At 39.2% G+C, this 17,226-nt stretch overlaps 1 protein-coding gene across 1 annotated transcript in view; it reads right to left on the bottom strand.

The window, feature by feature from the left end:
- Window positions 1-749: 749 nt before the first annotated feature.
- The window catches only part of FHL5 (four and a half LIM domains 5), a 31,702-nt gene continuing 15,225 nt past the window's right edge, over window positions 750-17,226 (bottom strand). The window contains exons 2-6 of the mRNA XM_027785980.2: window positions 11,579-11,760; window positions 9,158-9,332; window positions 6,189-6,358; window positions 3,852-4,038; window positions 750-2,584 (exon numbers count right to left, since the gene is read on the bottom strand). Coding sequence (XP_027641781.1) covers window positions 2,433-2,584; window positions 3,852-4,038; window positions 6,189-6,358; window positions 9,158-9,332; window positions 11,579-11,737 — 843 coding nt within the window. The 5' untranslated portion in view covers window positions 11,738-11,760 and the 3' untranslated portion in view covers window positions 750-2,432. The remainder of the gene's footprint in view (window positions 2,585-3,851; window positions 4,039-6,188; window positions 6,359-9,157; window positions 9,333-11,578; window positions 11,761-17,226) is intronic.

The raw sequence follows: 17,226 nt of genomic DNA, 5'->3' as shown, positions 1-17,226 counted from the left end.
CCTGATATCTAATATAACTTTTATTCCAAGTATTTATAGCAATCACATTTATTTCTTATTATTATTTTGAAGTGAAAATGCTCAGTTTCAGATTTGATTGTAGTGTATTTACTGCAGGAGGAATAAATAATTCAGTTGGTATTTCTAAAAATATAATTAGTTGATGAGTCAGAGAGGAATTTCATTTTCCTAAATGTTAAGGCTGAAAGATGGGGATTATCATGATCAGTGTGTCTGACCTGTGACTTTGTCATGTCTTAGGACTCTGCCTGGTAATTCTTGTGTCTGTTTGTAATTAAATTGGAAGATTGCTCAGACAAGACAGAATAAAGGGCCCAACCACATTCTTGCACTTTGCTGAATGTTATTTCACACAACACAAACAAAAGTTATACCCCACAGACAAGCTTGAATCTAGTGATTCATCATTTTCATTTAAAAATTTCAGACAATTAACATTTACTAATGGGCTAATTTCTGATAACTCTGTGCACATTTTTAGAACATCATACATAACTGTGAACCGCTGTATGTGTGTATGTGTATATACATATATATTTAAGGCAATGAAACATATTTCTATTTATGGGAATGCAAGTCTTACCAAGAACCTGTATCAGCCATGTGAAATGTGAAAATAGAAAAAGAAGCAGCTGGGATAAAATGAAAAGGCATAAACTAATCAAACTCTAGACCGCAATAAAAGCTGCCATGAAAGCAGTAACTGAAAACCAAAAATGAACACCATGCAGAGGAAAAGATCAATATTTTATTGACTGGAAAACAGACTGCTATGTACTTGTTGGTCAGTCATTATCCATATTGATTTTATGCCACTGCAGTTCAGCTCTGGCTTAGCTAGGCACACATATTCTTTTTTTTTTTTTTTTTCTTTTTTTCACTTTTCTACCTTAAGTAATGGCTGTCTTCAGTCTGGATAAAGCCCACCACTCAGGTCAGCCCATTAACTCTATGCACTTAAGGTCAGAATCTAAAGGAGAATATATGACTGAAAGACGTGAGAGATGAGGACTAAAACAGTGCTGAGTAATGCAGAATCCGCCGTTCTTAGTATCACTGCACCATTCACAATGTCCTGGTACGGGCACTGTAACATGAATTAGGCCAGTGTAACTTACAGTATGGAAGAAGAAAGAAGAGAAATGCTTGTAACTCAGCTCTAGATGACCTTTAATGATACACACTTGAGTGCTGAAGCTCAGCAAGCAGGTATAACCTCCTCAAAGCCCGGTACCTAGAAACTAACACCTTGTACTACAAGAAGGGTTGCCTGGCTTGCAATGACAACGTTACCAATTCTTGTCATAATATCAGCAAATGCACGTGGCACATGGCAAAATGAGTTGGGCATTGGTTCTGAAGAGCTTGTACCCTGGTATAGACAAGCAGGCACTTACAAGAAAAGGGGCAGGCTGTGCATCAAAGACCTAGCGGGGTGGAAATGGTAAGGCCATTTACAGTGCTTTAATTGCTGGCAAATGAGTTTTGAGGGGAGGAAAAGTACAAGGTTAAAGGGACAAGTGTAAGTTGGTTCTTTGTCTACTAGCAAAAATATATATTTCATGTGTGTATTTCAAGGTCTAGTGAGGACAACAGAGACAAAGTCTTAAGGCATATTAGATATGGGAAAGTGTAGATCAGCACTATCCAATCTGGGGCAATCATCATCTCTTACAGTATCTCAGTGTATGGGTTTATTTACATTGTAAAGAAGCTATGCCTGAAAAATTAAGTACAGTTAACCAATATGGTGAAAGGACCTGTCAGTTTTTTGGATGACTAAAGACTATATTTGTAAGGAGGAATCTCAGTAAGGAGAGGAAAATGACCTTTTTTCCCTTTATCTGGCCCTGGAATGGGCCTCTGTGACTTGGAGGCCCTCTGTGAAAAAGTACCCCCTCCTCCCACTTTCTGCCTGCTTTGTCAACAACTTTTTTGCCCAAAGTATGGAGAAAGCTGATATTTACAAGTTGTTCTTATCAGTGTTATGACCCAATAGAAAAATGCACATGCTTAGCTTTCCACACCAAGGTCTGCATCTCTGAAGCAGTGCTAACGCCTCATCATTAGTCATATGCCATATAGGCTTTCACAGTCCTCCCTGGTTCATAGGAAACAAAATGTAAATTTTTAAGCTTCTAACAGCAGAGTGCAGTGTGTTACAAGGAGAAAGATACTGTAGTTATTTTTAAAATATATACAAACCTCTTCCGCATTATTTCTTAAACAGTATACAGCTGTTTACATTTTTTTAGAAGCAGTTGAAAACTATGATAGAATTAAACTGCTGGTGGAAAGTTACTTCAATGACTAAATAACTGTTAGACCTTTTATATGGTTTTCTTGCTGCAGAGTAAAGAAGTACATCATTACAGAGTGAGAATAATGCAGCTGTACAGCTCTCCACAGAACTATGAAGCAGAGCCACATCTCTGACAAAGGACATCGTCCAGCCGAGTGAGAAATCCCTGGCCCACCAGCGAGACAGAGCATTTTGCACATTTAAAGCATTCCCCATGCCATTGGTGCTCTTCAAATGAGATAAATTTGCCACCTCCAAGAGCTGAAAGAGATTACGAGAAAGAAGATGTAAAGCCAGTATTTCTGGACATGGTTCAGAAACGAAACAGGTTGTTTTCTGATGTGTGATCAGGTTGTCATTCATATAGCAAACAAACAAATCAACAAAAATCCATAATCTGAAATATCCTTTCTTGGCTGAATTGACAAAAACCTTTAAAATTAAATACAGTAAGAAATATTTTAAGCAAAGCCACAACTTGTTTTCATATCCCATTACAAACTCTGAACAGAATGAGTTTGTCAGAATGTCCACTCAGATTTGCTAACTTCCCAACAAACTCTCATGAAAATTATTTGCAATGTGTTGATACATGTAGTTCCTTACAACATTGAGTGAATTTAATTATTTAGACCTAAGTTTTTTCATAATGGAGTCTGTAGGAAATTACTAGATCATGGGATTCCTAACGTAAGTGTCTGAAATAAAATATCAGGGAGTTGTGGGGTTTGGAGTTTTTTCAGGATTTTATTTTATTGGTTGGTTTTGGTTTGGTTGTTTGGTTCTTTGTTTTGGTTTTGTTTTGGGTTGGGTTTTTTTGGTGTGGTTTTTTTTGTTTGTTTTTTGTTTTTTTTTTTTTTTTTGTAAAAACATGCCCATTTGATTGGATATTCTTCATTTCCTTTGTCCACTTAAATATACAGCATGCACCTGTAACAATCAGGTGGTACTTTTCAACAGCTGAGTCCACACATAACAGAATTACGATGCAGAACGCCAGCAAATGCTCCCCGAAAGCTTCAGCTATCACAGACTAGTGACGTATGTCCAACTATAAATCAGCTAAGTACACAAGGATGCATGGAATAGAGCTCTGTTGCATTTGGCAAGCTTTCTAATTTGACAAGTGTGATTTACCAACAGGCAGTTAATTCATGTCCAGTTTGATTGCATTTGCATTTAAAAACAAAGCTAAAGAAATTGCAGAGATGAGGGACTTGTGTGTACTGTCCTGAGAAGAGCCAAAAGTGCCTTTTTTGTATTCTTAAAGATGAATTTTGGTGCAGAAGGCACTAAAACAATGGAGGAACTCCTTTTGGCGCATAAACCAACTCCTTAGCAGTTAGGGAACACGCATGACCAGTAGGTCCTAGCACGATATGTTGCATGTGATGGGGAGAGTGTTCCTCTAGTAGTTAACTCCTTCAGTCTTTCATTATGATGGGACTTTTAATGCTGTTTTCTAAAGTAAAGGCCTGCTTTGAGAGGATACATCAGTTTCTGGCTCCTTCTAGAAGATGAGACTCACCTGTAATAGGTTTCTTGCAAGCAGCACACTTCTTGGCATACAGTCTGCTGAAACAGTCTATGCAGTACGGGTACTCGTCTTTGGAAATAAACCTTTGTCCAGATAGCTGGGTGTTACACCCAGCACACACAAAGCATTCTTTATGCCAAGGCTGGTCATGGTAGGTCAATCCCCCAGAAGTTATTACCTAATGTATTGACAAACAAGGACAGAGCAATGAGACTGTGAATTGTGAACAACTGTGAACAATGAAAAGTGAATTGTGAAGGATTATCCGGCCCTTCATAAGTCCTTCTGCTTCATTTCTCTCTTTCCACACACACAAGAGAAGACAGTTGTGGTCACATCAACTGTTTTTCATCTGGAATATCAATCTGACTCACTGTAGTTGAGCTGAACATGCCACTGGTTTGTTATTCTCAATTTTCTGTCACAGGATAACCTCATTGTTTGTAATAAACAGGTTAGCTTCTTCTGAAATTTTCCTCTTATACATGTGGATAAAACCTTAACATCAGGTACACTCTCAGAAGAACAATTCTCAGTGACGGACAGTGGATGAGAGAACATACGCTGAGATTATGGCTAATCTCCAGCTGGAACTGGCAGTTTGCTGTCTCCCACTGAAACAGTATTTTAAGTAGGAAGAAAGACAGTAAAGAAGCAAAAGTAAGGCAGGAAGGAGATCTACACTGTCAGAAGAAGAAAAAATGGTGTTTATCAGTGTCATCAAACTTCCCAATCCCTGCAACTCATTCACAGCTCTCCACTGGTTATTTATGAAGAGGGAAATTTCCAGTTGCTTTATGGCTTCCATATGTGTGGTAAAGAGCTGGTTTCACAGAATTTGTGAGAGACTGTTCAGAGAAATTTCTGTAGAGATAAAGATGAGCTGTGAGATAGTGTTTCTACTGTCAAGTCACATGCATGACAGTGAATGGATGTATGAATGCATATAATTGGAACAGGAGGAGAAAAATTTGGAGAAGCTTCATTAAGAAAAAACAGTGACACCATCAAATTTCCCAGGGAAATACAGTTTCAGGGAAATAAAGAATAATACTGGGTGATGTCAGGCAACAAAGAAATCTAAGTAGTTCCCAATCCCCCTAGCATTTCAGTATCGGGCTATTTCTAACTCTCATTTGCTTTTCCATTAAAATCTGAAAATCTCTGGCACAAAATTCAAGACTCCAGTTTGGCAATTTAATCTTTTTGGGCTCCATTCTTATTGATGGGAACTGAGGCAAGTTTAAGTAGTAAAATTGCTTTAGCTATTATGTAGGGGACTTGTTGCATTCCTAGAATATTTAAGAAGCAAATCCTGATTATTTCACATAAGTGCTAACCTCCATGCCTCTAATAAACATAGAGCAGAATTACTATATTTGCCATGTGATCTTTTAATGCAAATTAAAGGCTAGATGTAGAGACATGGGAATATATAAAAGTACTTTCTGAAGTTTAACTACTGAAGAAAAAAAACAGGCAGCAGATTTTTATTACATTAAAAGCTTTTGTTAGAGTTTTACAGATAAACATTAAATAAGTACAAAAATTATAAGTTATTTGATGAAGTGATAAAAACCTAAATAATTTTTGCTTCCATAGTGATACAGGTACTAAAAAATAAGTTAAATTCTGCCATAAAAAGCAGCCTCAAACATTTCCCTAGAGAACACCTAGAAGAGTGTTTTCATCATCCAGAGACAATTTTAAAACATGAGAAATTGAGGGAGGAATGAATTGATTTATTTGTATTTGGGGGGAAAAAGAAAAACCCATTTGAATTCAAACTTTCTGCTACCCACAGGGGAAGCATCATATGTTGAAACAGTGGAACTCTTGAGTAGTATTTTCACGATGGAATATTACTTAACCTGATTATTGCCTGATACATTTCATGAAAAAAAAACAACCAAAACAAACCAGGCAAGACTGTGAATGCTTTGCTTAGCTTAGGTGGCTTATTATGCATTATATATATGAAAAACATCAAAAAGGGAGGTATGTTTATCAAGGCAAAATCAAAGATTATCAGGGTTTTGCATAACTTTCAGAGAAAAATTCTACCTTTGTTAAAAATCACAATCAGTAACAAAAGAACCCTAAAGTATTTGTTCTGGTCAATAAATTTATTTCAAATATAATCAGGCTTAGATCAATATTAACTAAAGGGGACAGCAGACACTGTCACACTTGGCTTTCAGTGGCCGATGCCAAAAGGAAGACTCTGCTCTTACTCTTGGTTCACCATGCATTTTACATGATCCAGCCCCTTCCCACATGAGCAATATTGCCTCATTAGGGCAATTTTTCAATTTTATGTTTAATTACCTTTTTGCAAGAGTAGCAATGGTGAGCAAATTGCTTCTCAAAACAGGGCATGCAGTAATTCTCATTGTTTTTGGTGATCAGTGGTTTTGTTCCCAATGGTTGCCGGCAATACTGGCAAACGAAGCAGGATTCATGCCAGGAACTTCCCTTAAATTCCATTTTACGGGAACCTGCAAAAACCCAAAGTGAACAATCCCCCCAGATATAGCTTGTAATATAAGTTTTAAATGCTGGGAACACTCCTGTTTTTAACCTTCTATCTCGGTACTGGATTACCCAAGAAAGCATTTATCCTCTGATAAGTTTCTCTGTATGTACTTGAAATTTCAAGAACACATTTGATGACATATGATCGCCTGGCAAAAGAAGTGCTAAATTGCCTAAGCTGTGATTTTTAGTCTGTCCTTATATAAGTCTTTTAGTGTTACTTCCCTGTGATATGCTTTAGTTGCTCAGAGTTTTTCTCAGACCAGCCAACTCAGTGATAATGTTCAGGTACACAGCACTTTTATGAATTACAGATTAATTTGTTGGATGTTTAGTACATCTGTTAATGCGCTAAATTTTGGCTTCCTTAAGTGAAGGCCCTTCAGTTATAAATGAATTATTTATCTTATTCAGCATAAGATGGCAAGTTTTTAAAAGTAAATACCTTTTTGTGATAAAGCACACTACACTGCCTCGTCTCATAGCTCATTATTTCCATCCTAGATCGACAGTTCTTTTTATCATGTTCAACTAGATGCTTTTGATGCGGCACAAGGATAGAAAGTCACTCAGTTAAGTGTCTGTCAGAGGAGTTTCAGAGCTCTTAGCTCTGCGTACAGGTGCCCTGTACACCTTAATGTAGATGTGTAAGTCCAAGATATGCACATATATCCAAGAACGATTTTTCCAGTGACTCTCCACCATAACTTCCTCCCCTGCTGGTAGCATCAGACTGCAAAGGGAGGTGCCAGGTGCTTTGCCATCCTTTCCACACAAAGAGGAGAATTGCTGATACAGCTGATGAATCCTGAATACCTGTTTCCTGCACTGTGAGGCTAGTGGAGAGAGAAACCTCCACTAGTGGCTGTATGTAAACATAAATCAGAAGGCTGACTTTACTGTCTTTGTCTGCTGGGTAGTTTCAGCACAGAGCTAGAAAGCTGATGACAAAGAAGTTAACGATATAGAAACTGGTTGGCATTTTCATGCTACTTCAGTTCCCTATTTGCATTGTTACTCCTAGTCTCAGCACTTGCTGCAAGGATCTAGTCTCCTGGAGTCTGGGGCAGAATCTGTGAGGCAGATATACATCAGAGGATAATAATGCAAACCCGAGTATATTCTTGAACTATTCTTGTCACATCTGGTAAGGTGTACCTATTAGACATTTTTTTTTTTAAAACTATGTAAAATGTAAGCAGTGTATCATCCTTCAACTGAACACTATTGCTACAATATTCATTTCTGCTAATACGGCTTTTACCTGTAACGAAAAGGAAATAAACTGTAAAAACACAAATTAATGTTACAAGTTGAACCACGACACCAGTAACCTAGTATTTATACTAAGACACTTAATTCTGTCAGCCTATACCTTACTGTTTGGCATTAAGATCTACTGACAAAGAAAATTCCTATGTCACTGCCAAATTTACTGATGTCGTTGGCCAAAGGTTCCCAAACTAGTAGTCAAGCAGCCATGGCAGATAGTTTGCAGCTGGTATTTGGAGCTACATATGTGATCTGTAAAAAGGTTCAAGCTTTGAGGGTACTTCACTCTTCCAAATGTTAGGGAGCCCCTTTCCTAAGCAAGCTGCTTTGTTTTGCCACACAAAGTGCTGTGGCTTCTCTTAGATACCTCTGAAGAGGCAGATTTTAGGCAACCTCTCTGCTGTATGAGCTTTACTGGTGTGGTAGCAATGAAAGGTCTAGAGGATGTCCTGAACAGATCCGAGCAAAACCTGAAAGGCAGTTTAGTGGAAAGTGCCGAATTTTGAAGTTTGCTAATGGCAGGAAAAAACCTATTGTAAACACAAATGTGCTCGTATTCTTTTTAGTAAAGATGCCAATAATGATTTGAACACGAAATGCCATGTTTTGACAATTTAAACAAAAAATATTTCTGAGTGAAAGAAATGGTATAAAGAACACAAACTTAAGGTCTGCTCAATGTGACAGACAAAAGTGCAGGTGTCTTGTCTAATCCGGCACTCCTGCTAACGTTAGCTCTGTCTACCTACGCTCACAGCAGGATATGCTTCCTAAGAACAGCAACAGAATCAAGGACTCAACACGAACACATTTTACCCTGTCTTGACCTGGAATACTCCTCATAAGTATTCATAAACCCCGTCAGTGCTAGACAGAGGCAGTGTGTCTGGAGAAGGGCAACAGAGCTGGTGGAGGGTCTGGAGCACAAGTGTTATGAGGAGCAGCTGAGGGCACTGGGGTTGTTTAGTCTGTAGGAAAGGAGGCTGAGGGGAGACCTTACTGCTCTCTACAGCTACTGAAAGGAGGCTGTAGGCAGGTGGGTGCTGGTCTCTTCTCCCAAGTAACAAGTGAGGAAACAGCCTCAAGTTGTGCCAGGGGAGGTTTAGATTGGATATTAGGAAAAATTTCTTCACTGAAAGGGTTGTCAGGCATTGGAACAGGCTGCCCAGGGAGGTGGTTGAGTCATCATCCCTGGAAGTGTTTAAAAAACGTGTAGATGCGGTACTTAGCAACATGGTTTAGAGATGGAAGTGGCAGTCCCGGGTTTATGGTTGGACTTGATGATCTTAAAGGTCTTGTGCAAACTAAATGATTCTATGATTCTGTGTTGTGGCGTCTCTTCACTCCCGGGAGGGTACTACAAACAAAGGAGAAGTAGTTACCTGAAAGCTGTTCTGAAAGTCAAGGACCTTGTAGCTTGGTTATTCAAGGTTGTGCTTATAATTAGAAATGCTGTTCCATTTTCCACCAAAGGGTCCCTGTAATCTTACCAGGCATAATAGTCTTCTGGCAGTGGAAACACTTAGATGAATACTCATCAGAGTAGCATTCGGTACACAGCAAGACCTCATCCTTGGCAGCAAATGGTTTCTCCACAAGCGAGCGACTGCATCTGGCACACCTGAAGCACCCCTCATGCCAGTGGCGGCCTTTGTAGGCCAGATCCTTGGAGAAAGTAAGGCCATGTTAATGAATGCATTTCTTTACAGTGTTCTTATCCCTCCGCTCCTCCCAGAAATAAAGTGAAAAATGGCAAGCATTGCAACAGCGACTTGAAGAGATGACAAGTGTGTCCGTTGGGAAGTGTGCTCAGAGATGATATAAGCACTCAACGTCACTGTATCAGTGTATTTTGTAGATCTCTTGCAGAGACCATTAGGAGCCGTGTTGGCGCAGGCAATTGTCTTTCCTTATGTAACACCAGAGATATGCTTTTATTGGGAGAATCATTTTGTATTTTGCAGTTGGCCTTCAAGGGGAAACAAGTGATCAACATTTTTAATGTGCATGGGCCACCTGACAAGAGGTGCATTCTCCACCGACTCCGAGATGCACCTCATGTGTTTTTCGACATTACAACTTTTTCTTCCAGCTGACACTATATGACACTAAAGAAAGATCATATTATTGCAGACAACAGGCAACTAAAATCTCATTGAGAACAAAATGATTCTTGGGAAGATTATTAAAAAATCATTGCTTTTATTTATACCTAATATAACTCCTCCTAAAAACTTGGCAGAAAAATGTTTAAGACTCAGCAGGCTTAGGGGACGAAAAAGCTAACAGTATATGCATGAGACCTTGACTAAGAATTAAAAAAAAGGAGCAAACAGCAGATTTTATTTTTCCAAGATTAAAAAAAAAGGGAAAAATGCACCTCTCCACCCACTCTCCCAATTAAAAAGTAAGCCAGACCCTTCCAGTTCTCCTTTGTAAGAAGCACAAAAGGGCAGAAATCCAACCTCATTTTTCTCCATTGTCAGAACCCCACCCTTTAAAGTGCTACATGCTTCAGTTCAGGAGGTGCTGAGAGCTTCCCACTTTCCTTTGCTTTAGTTAGCACTCTGAACTTTGCAGAAAGTAGGCGAATGACCCCAGTGCAGCCTGAGGCAAAGGCTGGGTAAGAAGGGGAGGAAGACAGCCAAGCTCTAGCACCTTGGCAGAGGTGGGACAACCAGCTATAGATCTCTGTGGTCCACTTTTTCAGCTGACTCTGGCCTGTTGCACTCCTGTCTTATTATTCCTGCTTTTTTCTCCCAGCTTTTCCTTCCAGTTAGTCCAAAGACCTGTTTCTGTTAATGACCTTCGACATCGGTAGTCCTAACACTTAATTTTAAACTTTAAAAGTGAAATCAGTGAGTTCAGAGCACCTGTTCTTCAGGTGACCCTGATTGGTGCTACATGTACAAGTCTGCTGTTAAAAAATGCTGATGAGAGTTTGAGGAGTGTCAGCCAGATCAGCGTTTTCCTTGGATGATTCCTTTACAGTTCTGAGCTCTAGTCAGACAATGTGCTTTGCAAACCATGAAGTGCTTTGGCCAGGGAGACCTCCCGAGAGGCTTGTTTTAATAACTTTCTGACCTTTTATTTCAAAAGAGCATAGGCAAAGCGAGCGTGAGGAGGTGAGCACTACACACTGAACTTGGCAAAACAAAGGCATTTTGATAGGTTTCATCTGAACTTAAAAATTCAAAGTCAAGTGTACAGGCTTTAAATTGGAGTACAGGGTACTGGAAATCCTGTCAAAGGCCACAGAGGAACTCGTATTATTAATTAATGTTCTAAAAAGGGAGAGGTGAAAAGAAAGACAAGCTCAGAAACACTGCCACTAACACGCCTTCTGCGAGATAGGCAAGGTAAGTATGGAATTAAGTTAAAATTAAAACATACCTCATTTCCAAAAGACAGAGGGAATAATATATAAATTGTAAATATGGGTTTTCCTCAGCTTGGCATCTGCATGTCAACACCTATAGTAAAAGTAATTTATCCAATACTCAAAATATTTTTTCCATGGACATCTCTCAGATATTTCAAAGTGTCATTCAACCTGATCCACTGCATTACACCATCCCCCTACCGTCTCTCAAGCACTGCACAGTCTCTGCAGCCAGTGAGTGACTGGAGGGGAAGGATGGAGTCTAGTTGTGCTCCACACATACACCACAGCCTTGCCGTATGTTTGAGGCACATGTATGTGCAGATTTCATGACCTTTGGCCCCAGAGCTTTCCTATTCTTGGAAAGCAGCACTGTTTCTCTTTGCTGTGCGTGGCTGTACAATGGCTATGCTTAGGTCTCTTCACCAGTACAGGGATATGCAGAGGTCTGGATATAGAATCTGCCATTAAAGAAATGGGATTTGTATATAATTTAGAAAAGAACAAGAAGTGAAAGCTAAATGCTTACCTTGGAGTCGCACTCAATAGGTTGCTTGCACTCTTCACAGGGGTTGGCAAACAGGCTGTCATAACATGTAACACAGTAAGCGTTTTCTTCTCTCAATGCATATTTCCTTCCACGAAGAGACTGCAGGCAGTAGTGACAGTCTGTGTGACTGCTGGTCATTCTGGTGGGGCTCTCCACGTGCTCTGGAAAGATGGAAAAAATCATTCAGTGGAGGACTATTTGCTTGCTCAGATAACAAGTAATGCTGCCTTACCTGTGGAAGTCAGGACAGGTGTTTCTCGGTCATTTGCAGTGCCCTGAATTTCTAATGCTGGTCTGTTCCATAATAAAATGGTAGTCTTTAACAACGTATACTGTTTATTTTGTTACCTACATAACAGGGAGCAAGAAGGTTGCCTCAGCTTAATCTAATGGTACTTACACTCTTAGGTCAGATGCCTGAAGATAAAGCTGTCTTTGCATTCTCTATGTATTACTGGCATTATGAGCATTACGTACTGGATTGTGCGGCACGGTTTATCGAGAAATCAGGGAACAGAGAGAGAAGCAATAGTTCAAAAAATAAACAGCTATGGAGTTAAAAGGCCCAAGAAAAGTGTCAAGCACTTTGTAATGTGTTCCTGGCTTTCTCTTGCCATTCCTATCTTTTTGCTCATTCCTTCCTTTTCAAAATACTCCCCTCTACCTGACCAAACAGAAGGAAGACAAAGGAGTCCAAACTATGTGGCTGTTATTCACATAATCCCAGCTATGCTGCTAACATTTGGTGGCAATGAAAGGTGACACAAATACCTCTGGATAGCAAAAGAGCGATCTCATAAAGAGAAATAAACTAAATCGTAACTGCAACTCCCAGAAGGTTTCCCTTGTTGTTATTGGAAAATATTTTCTTTTCCTACATATTTATTTTATTTCTTTATTGCCAGGTTCCATGTTGGCAGTGCCAAAATGCTGTGAGATAGGTTATAGTTCTGTGCCAGACAAGTGCAGGAAATACCACAAATCTACTGAGAGCCACTTGTACGAGTTTCCCATCCTTCGGTTTTCCAGGCTAAGAAGGCTTGGATAAGCATGCCAACATCAGCTGCTTATAGATCTGCAATGCTGACTGTTTTCAGGATCGTGGAGATGAAGACTTAGTCTTGTTGCTGGTTGGATTATCAGCACTTTGCTAAAATTGGGTCTTGGTTCCTGGGAATGAAGGAAGAAAAATCCAGAAAGTTCCCAGTGAAGCAAACCCAGAAACATCTGCTGGACTCATTGGATTGCACTCTTCATTAAACTTGAGTGTAGCTGCAGACAGTGCCAACAATCATAAATTTTAGAGGACTTGAGAATAAGTCCTCTAATGGGGATGGTCTCCTAAAATGTTTAAGTATCAGTGACTTTTAGCATCTGAAATCCTTGTGCTTTGAAAAACAGTTTATCCTAACCAGATGCAAAGCCTGAAAGTAAGGAAGAGACGCACGTGAAGAACAAGATTCGAGGGAGTGCTTAGCCATCACAGAGCTGAAATCTAGTCCATTTAGAGTTACTCCCTCATACTTGTTTTTTATACACTCACTGCCTGTCCTATACCCATGGTTCAGTTTTAAAAAGGCATATCATCTATTTCTGGGTTTCCACTTCGTGAGATGTAAACCAAAATGATCATTTGAACTATGAGAAAGAACAATTACTGCAGGTCTCCACTGGCACCAATGCATAAAGTCAGGCATTTATTAATTTAATCCTGGAGGGATAGTAGTAAGGCAGTGGAAAAGGGCAGGGAGAGAGGCGATAATGCTTATTTCAGACCAAAAGTAATGATTTGATTGTTTGGCACAAGCTATGGAAAACTTGTTGTTCCTGTAAACTGGAAATCTTTTGAGTTGAATTGATTTACTGCCTTTTTCTGACTGCCTTAAATATTTGTGCTAGCCAAGACAGAGTGTAGTAAGGAAATAAAATAATCTGTAACTCAGATCAGTGGGAAACATGCTTTCTTAAAAACATTACAGGTATGTTTTTTGTGATATCCTTGGAACAATAGTATAACAGGGCTTGAATCTGACCTTCCATTTCCTTTAAGACCAGAGATGTGGATGTGAAATGAATGAGGCCATGTATACAAGAAAATGACATCCGTCAGCTTGTACATTTGCACAGCATGACATGTAAAAAGTAGACACAGCACAATGCATTTGGTACACAATCACTACATAGTCATCACCAAAAACAAGTTTAAATTTTGCTCGTTTTCTTCCGTACTGGGGAAGCAGTATAAACTGATGGCTAGGAAGACAATCAAAGAATGTTTGTGGTTAACTGGGCTGCATATTCAAGGTCATAGGGCAGACTTGAAACTGGATTTCAGAGGAATTTTCGTTCTTTTTTTGTGGGAATTAGACTTATGAACTGTCTCTGAGGGCAACCTTGAGTCAATCACCTTTCTGATCTCCTCCCTGCTGAATCAGTACACCAGCTTCCTAACACAGTTTCATCTCTGCCTAAAAGTGGCAGCAGCAAAATCCTAAAAGGGCATGCATGAAGAACCTATGTTACTTACAGTGGATTTTGTTGCACAAAGCTCACCAACAAATAGCTTCTGATATCTGCAGATATATCTCTGTCTTTTCATGCTAATGGATGGTGATAGGTTTTTAAGTTATCAAAAGCTCTGCATACCCATCAATTTTCCTAAAAAAGTGGTCCTCTTGATTATTATTTTTGTTTTTCCCCAGGAAACCAACCTGTTACAGGAAGCCTAGTTTATATGCACAAACAAGACCCACTATTGTAATACCTCAGAACTTCTGAATTTGTAATTATCCTCTTAAATACCTATATGGACATGGGAGCAAAGTGCCATTACTCCTGTTTTACAGATGGCAGTGGTTGCTTGAGAACATTAAAAGAGTACCCTGAGACTACAGTTAAAGCCTGGGGGTGTCCTTGAGCTGCTCCTCTAGTAAAATACTCAAGTCTCCCAAAACTTTGCTTCAGAGAAAGTCTTCAGAGTTCAACAATGATGATATGAGACCATATTTGGCAATGAAGCAGCAATGGTATGAAAAATAATGATGATTTTTGCAAATCTCTTGGCAAATGTCTGGGTAACCTTTGTGAACTACATTTACCATTAGCCATGCAACAAAAAAAAGTGTATCTCATCTGCCCCAGCACTGCTTACCGTTGCTCCAATAAGTAATGGTATGAGCACCATGTAGCTAAGTAGAATGTTTTTCTTGTGCTTTGATCCTAATCTCTAGAGAAATATGTTTACTTTAAGTTTGCTGGAAGCTAGACTTTGTGTTTTGAAGGTCAGTTAAGAAATCTCTGGAGGTCTGATGCTATTCAGTCTCATGGAACCAAACGCTGACTCCAGCATTCCAGCTGCTAACTCGTGTCCTAGGCACAGGGAAAGACTGTGATGTTTCCATTCCTTGGGAAAAGAGGATTTTGCTATTTAGATTGGAACAAAGCTAAATACTGTTGATTTCTATGTGTCTAGTAGGCACGGATACATGATATCATCTGTAGTGTTAGAATATTCCAAGGGGGCACAGAGAGATGCTGCTGAGGATGTGAGGGTATTGCAACTGGAGTCCCTGGGGTCACATTTGAGCATGCAGCAGTGTCATGGTATGAATTATAAAGTAGATGAAAATAAAACAACAGAGCTGGCTAGTCTACCTGCTGTTCCAGCAGATTATTGCAGAAATTAGTCACAAGAAAATAGGAGAGGGACTTTCTGTAAAGTCACGTAGTTTCCTATAAAATGCAGAGCACTAGAAGACGTCCAGTGAAGAAAGCCATAAGAAAATGACTGTGAAGTTGTGAAATCTGATAAATGTGGAACTTTCAGGAAAAAAACGCTTGTTTCCTAACTGGAGCTAAAAAGCTCAGCCACAATGTTAACGTATCTCTTAATAATTTATCTTGATTTTTTCTATAAATGTAGGTTAATCCCCCTTATGTTATATAACTATAAAAAGTCCAGAAACATTAAGACTGCTTAGATGGGAATGAATATACATATGCATGTAGGTATATCCATACGTGAAAAAATATTATATCTTTTGCTTTATGGTGATTCCAATGGAAGGTTTCCTGATCTAAATAAGCCTGCCATTGAACTGCATCATCTTTTTCTTTAAGAACATGCAATGGTTGGGATAAGAGTCTATTAGAGAGGCAGAAAGAAAGAAAAATGAAGGCAAAATAAATCATTGCAAGAACAGTGAGGGATAAGAAAAAGAAATTGATCTATTATGAATGGGACATGCCTGCAAGCCATCCCAGGCACTTGTTTATTTTCAGGTAAGCATATATTTTTATCTTGGAACATGGTTTTGCTTATTTACATGAATTTGCTGACTTCATTTTTCCTTTTTTTTTTTTTTTTGTGAAAGCTTCTGAATAATTCATCACATACATTTTCAAAATACATTAGTGACTCAGGGTTACAACTGCAGTATAAAGCTAACAATATTAAAAGGAAAATTTTCTAACAATATCACTATTTTATAAATAAATGTTTCTAACAATGTTCTGCAAGGAAATTTTTCCTCATTTCAGAAATCAGTTTCTTGATTTCTCTGGATGCCGGCTGCCCTCCAGAAATCGGCTATATTATCATGAATAGTCCTAATAAAAGTCCTGATCCCTCAGAAAAACCCCAAACAACCCCCAAGTTAAAGAACAATGCATTTTCAAAGCACTGGCAATACCTTTGCTTTGTCTCTTCCCTCCTAGAGTAACTGCATTTCCCAGTGACACCTTTAAGTTATAGTTGAGTGTTTAAGGAGAGTAAAGTTTTACTTTTCTAAAAATGGCTAGAGAAGCAACAGGAACTATGGGCATATATTATAGATCAAGTAAAAAAAAAGTACCTACAGGAAAGCAGCAACACAGGTGCTAACTTTGAACAAGCTGTTTTATCCCTGTTGCACAGCACAGTAACACAAAATCAGGTTCTGGAAGCATCTGAGTGGGTCCAGAGCCCTCACTGATGAAGTTATGCTTTAAGCAGACAGGATGGATGCCAACCAGGACAGTGCTGTCACAAGAGACATGATTTTGGTGGACCATCTAAGCAAAGCAGCTCATTTAGAGGTTGAGCTGGTAACTGCACTGTACTGCACTGCACCGTGTTCAGACACCCCATGACCACAAGCAAAACCAACAAGAACTCTGGCTTAACCAGGGGACTGAGCGTCTCAGGAATTCTGTAACTTTCTCCTTAATTGGTATTGCTGTCTGCTTTGTTTACACCATGCAAACTCAAATGTTGGTGCAGTCATCTAAATTCTTCCTTTATTCCAGTACAGCATAATTTACTACTTACCTAAACATCAAACTAGGACAAATTAGAGCAGTGAAAGTGCCTCAACTAAGTGTTTTCAGTGGTGCAGACAAACAGAAGTGCTGTTGCAGAAAAGGCTTGAGTAGCCTATGTCCCTCAAACTCTCTTTACTAGCTACAGAGTAAGTTGGAAGAGCCTGGCCCCATCGCCTTTATGGCAGCTAGGTAATTTGCTTTAATTCACAAATCATAGAATAGTTTGGGTTGGAAGGGACCATCTAGTGCAAACCCCCTGCAATGAGCAGGGACATTGTCAACTAGATCAGATTGCTCAGAGCCCTGTCCAACCTGACCTTCAGCGT

The sequence above is a fragment of the Falco peregrinus genome, chromosome 7 (assembly GCF_023634155.1).
Source record: "Falco peregrinus isolate bFalPer1 chromosome 7, bFalPer1.pri, whole genome shotgun sequence".
NCBI classification, from domain to species: domain Eukaryota; kingdom Metazoa; phylum Chordata; class Aves; order Falconiformes; family Falconidae; genus Falco; species Falco peregrinus.
This window is presented reverse-complemented; position numbering and strand designations above follow the sequence as displayed.